Source organism: Atta colombica, unplaced genomic scaffold (genome assembly GCF_001594045.1).
Source record: "Atta colombica isolate Treedump-2 unplaced genomic scaffold, Acol1.0 scaffold155, whole genome shotgun sequence".
Taxonomy (NCBI): Eukaryota; Metazoa; Arthropoda; class Insecta; order Hymenoptera; family Formicidae; genus Atta; species Atta colombica.
Genome location: NW_017259245.1, coordinates 1304484 through 1308690, shown reverse-complemented (window position 1 = coordinate 1308690; position 4207 = coordinate 1304484). Strand labels below are relative to the sequence as shown.

The 4207-nt window shown below is 38.8% G+C and overlaps 1 protein-coding gene across 1 annotated transcript in view; it reads right to left on the bottom strand.

Annotated features, from left to right (window-relative positions):
* Positions 1 to 1336: 1336 nt before the first annotated feature.
* LOC108685707 (ubiquitin carboxyl-terminal hydrolase 34) overlaps positions 1337 to 4207 on the bottom strand; it is a 13115-nt gene continuing 10244 nt past the window's right edge. The window contains exons 7-11 of the mRNA XM_018190638.1: positions 3902 to 4092; positions 3489 to 3666; positions 3196 to 3362; positions 2354 to 3024; positions 1337 to 2282 (exon numbers count right to left, since the gene is read on the bottom strand). Of these exons, the coding sequence (XP_018046127.1) occupies positions 1444 to 2282; positions 2354 to 3024; positions 3196 to 3362; positions 3489 to 3666; positions 3902 to 4092 (2046 nt within the window). The 3' untranslated portion in view covers positions 1337 to 1443. The remainder of the gene's footprint in view (positions 2283 to 2353; positions 3025 to 3195; positions 3363 to 3488; positions 3667 to 3901; positions 4093 to 4207) is intronic.

Sequence of the window (4207 nt, the reverse complement as noted above, 5' to 3'; positions counted from 1 at the left end):
TGAATAGGAAATAGATATGTCAGCTTGAATGTTTAGCACTTATTGGAAGTTTTTCACGAGTGATTGTTCATTTGTGATGTGAGATCTTTAATTTTGAGAAAGTCGGTCGGTGGTTATAGAAAAGTTGTAATTAGTTGCAACAAGCGTCTGCAATGATTTTTAGCTTAGCATAAGTAAGCGGCGCGAATAGCGAGAGCGAAGTGAGGTAGACATGATACCATCACACGACTACCACCAAAACGCGCCGTTATCGAAAATAAATAAATACGCTAGCAAACTCCGTTACAATTCTACGTCAATTCCCTAAGAATTTAGATTTCTAACACTCCGCATGAATTACAGATCTCTTCGGTGTGGATTAAGTTCTGCATTAAATTCAAACTAATCATAATTATTCATATATCTTAATAAACTCTCTCGTTTTACCTCTCTTTCCTATCGATCGATTGCGCGTTCAGAAATACTTGTTTTTGCATCGAAGGCAAAACAGCTCGGAAGATTGACAAAGATTAACAAATTTTTTCTGAAATCATTAGATTATTGACAAATAGATAATACAAATAAAATAGATAGTACAGAAGATGAGGTACGTAAAATATGATGATATGATCTTGAAAAAATATTTTAGAAAATAATGTTTGAAAAAATAGTTTTAGAAAATAATGTTTGAAGTTTAAAAATATCGATATACCACAATTGTTGAGAGACAATTCCTGTCGAAAACTGATATATGGAATATTGATTTTTATCACGATGTATATCGTCATTGTATGTACGTCAAATGAACAAAAAATGAGCAAAAAATTAGCGACGAGTATATAAAAAAGAAATTTTGACCAGTTATCAAATGTATTCTCTTATATGTTTACTTTAATAATTTTTTAAAACCCTGTGATTCCTTTCATACACAAATATAGCGCGAAATCATCGAAATAATTAAGGATCAACACAATTTTCTGAGAGATAGAGTGTGTTTAAAATATCTTAAAGTTTAATTAAGACCATACACATTGCGCTTTCTGAATACTGGATGGTTTACGATGTTATTGCACGTTGAAGTGCGCGCATCGTGCTTCTGCCAGGAGAAACGAGTAATTGTATCTCACAGCACTAACGAACGTTTAGATGAGAAAATTATTCAAGTCCAGATACAACGGCGATACGCAACTCCCCGACTTCATATTCGAATGTAACTTATGTCGAGTAACGAAAATATCTTATTCTCCTATATTTGGAAAGTAAATCGCGGCTTCGAGATACATATACATACGATACAATATGTACTAAGTTATATCCGATTTCGAAGGAGCGCAGAAGACACACCGTTTAAATTCTATCGGCATAAAGGATCACATGCAGTTACAGGTCGTAGAATTGGTCGTTAGTTTCGTACGTTACGCTGTCTAGAGAGCACTCCGCCTGCATCCCACCGATCACACACGATTAATTATTCTTGCTTTGCACTTGCACGATCGTTTGAAGATCGACAATGGTCTTCTCCAGCATTTCGAGCCACGAGACGTTGGTCAACGAGCAACGCAATTGATTTGTACAACTATTAGCGGTGGTAACCAAACTCGGCGGCGACACAGAGTCGCTGATGCTAGTGGCGATAGCCTCCGCCTGAACATTGCCCGACTTGTGTCTAGCGGTGGCGGCGACCTTATCGTCCCCGGAATCGGAAGACATTGTATCGTTTGTTGCGTCCGTTTTGTCCATCTCTGTCTCGGAGATGTTGTTCTCCGTGTCGATGTCCTTAATCGGCGCACATAGATCCGTGTCGGTCGGCTCGCTATCGCTGCACAATTTCCGTCTTTTGGAGGGCGTTTCTATTTCTGGCGATGAACGATTTTCCTTCACTGTAATAGTCCGAGTTCGCGATAATAAGGTCTCTAAAGCCGGTAGCAAGCTGGAGGGTGGTTTCAGTCTTGTGCTACTGCTATAAACAAGAGCTAAGGCGCGCAAATCACCAGTCAATCTATGCGCTGATGCCTCAACATCCACTGCTTCCACCATTGTCGTCAGCGAGCTAACCAGATTGTCGATGAGTAAACATGTTTGCTCAGTCAACACATGATTGGCCAGCTTCGGAAAGAAAGTTTTGAGGAAGGCATGTATTGCCGGTACTCCCAAAGACGATCTCTCGTCCAGTAACACAGCATCCACATAATCCACGGTGTAGGAAGAACAAAGAAGAGATGCGATGTGCTTTCTGTCTATGTGCGTAGCGGCGTGCACGTCCAACCATAGCCTTGGAAACAGAGCCAAGTGCAAAGGTACACCTGCAAGTATAAAATAAATCAGGATTCAACGGATCACAATCGCGTACTCACGCGCGTCATCTTGTACTCACCTTCGAATCCAAGCATAGCGCTTAAATTTACTAACGAATCTGTCATACAATCATTATTAATCGCTAATCTGCACATTACGTCTATGAGCTCGTGATAAGGTAAATAAAATTCAAGCAGAGCGCTATCATATTCCGGATCTACTCCTTTTGACGCCTCCAACTGAGAGTGAGGTACCGCCATTTGTACCATTGGCCTGGCGGGTCTCGTAGGCATTTTTCCGGGCGGAGTAGATCTTCTCGGGAGGTACGGCCCGGGAGGAACAGCAGCATGAGACTCCTGAAGAGCTGCGTGGCAGTGTGAGAGCAACGGTGCTAGAATCAATATTGCTTCGGCAGGAACGAGCATGACCAGCTCTTTCAAAAGATCTATAGCTAGATTTCTCATATCCGGCGGGTTGTATGTGTTCAGTAGTGTCGCCAGTTTACGTAGTATATCGGGCCATTCCTTACAATTAGCCAAAATGTTTCTAGCATCCGGTCCATCCCTTGCGGTACGAACGCATCGTACAAGTTCGACAATAATAGCGATTAACTCTGCTAGATCGCCGGCAACATGACATGCCGTTGCTTCATGATACATGATATGTAGCATATGAAAAGCTTCGAGAGCCATGCTTAAGCCACCATTGTACACAACATACAAACGATCGTCATCCGATTCAATGAGAATTCTAAAGAACAAAAATAAATAGTCATTATGTATCAAGACTCTTTGACTTTTAATGTTAACATCAAATCAATCTAGAGTATATTTCATTTAGAGCATATTTAATCGTATCGTTCACGTCTTTTAACATTTTCCGTAAATAAATTAAAATATAGTTATTGATATTTGTACATACCGAAAAGCAGAAATGAGAGTTGCCCAACACGAACGACCATCGAGTCCTTGTAAATAGGAGGACAGCGTGCCTCTTCTGAATGATGCGATTTCTGCTTCTTCTTGTTCTGTTTGATCAGGATGCCTCGCGACTAACAATTGCATCAATTTAAATAATTCATCCACTGCCTGTATATAAAAAAAGAAAATAAAGTATCACATAGAAGGAGTAAAACTTTATCTTAATAATGAATCAGATTTTATAAACAAATAATACCCGTCTCTGATACAAGACTTAATTTACGAAAAGCTTACAGTTGAATACTGAGTAGGATGGGGAGTGATGTTCTTAAAAGCCCATTGAATATTCTGATGTGCGGCCAACTGTCTTGTAAATGTACGTGATTGTTGACAACAAAGCCTCAAAAGACCGTAATATGCGGGTAACATAACTCTGTTAAATAATACGACATCCTGATCTTCGTGATCAGCTCTGAAATTAATAAAAAAATAATAACACTAGAAATACAATAAGTATTTTGAATGTTAACTCTTCGCATTCTATTACAATTCTTTAGAAATAATAAACGCAATACAAAAACGAGATAATATCTCATATCGTTATTGTATATTATTCTCAAATGATGTACAATAATTTTAATATTGATGCAAAATTACTGTGATATAAACGAATAAAAAGATCGTAAAGACAAGATTGTAACACTCACAGTATGTAATTAAATGCTATATTTTTAGTTATGTGCGGATTGTGAAGTATCATAGCAACGTTCTCTGGACAATCGGAGCAGACGTGATACCAGAATAAAAGTACTGCTTGCTTATTATGATGCACCGGAATACTTGGTTCCGATAGTTTTGGATGGAAAAGTGTCCATAGATCGTTAAGATATTGGCCGAACTGCAAAACAAGCATACATATGTTAAATTTGTTGAAACTTTCTTGCTGAAACTATAAGGTCATTTGTGTATACGTGTGTGTGTGTGTGTGTGTGTGTGTGTGTGTGTGTGTGTGT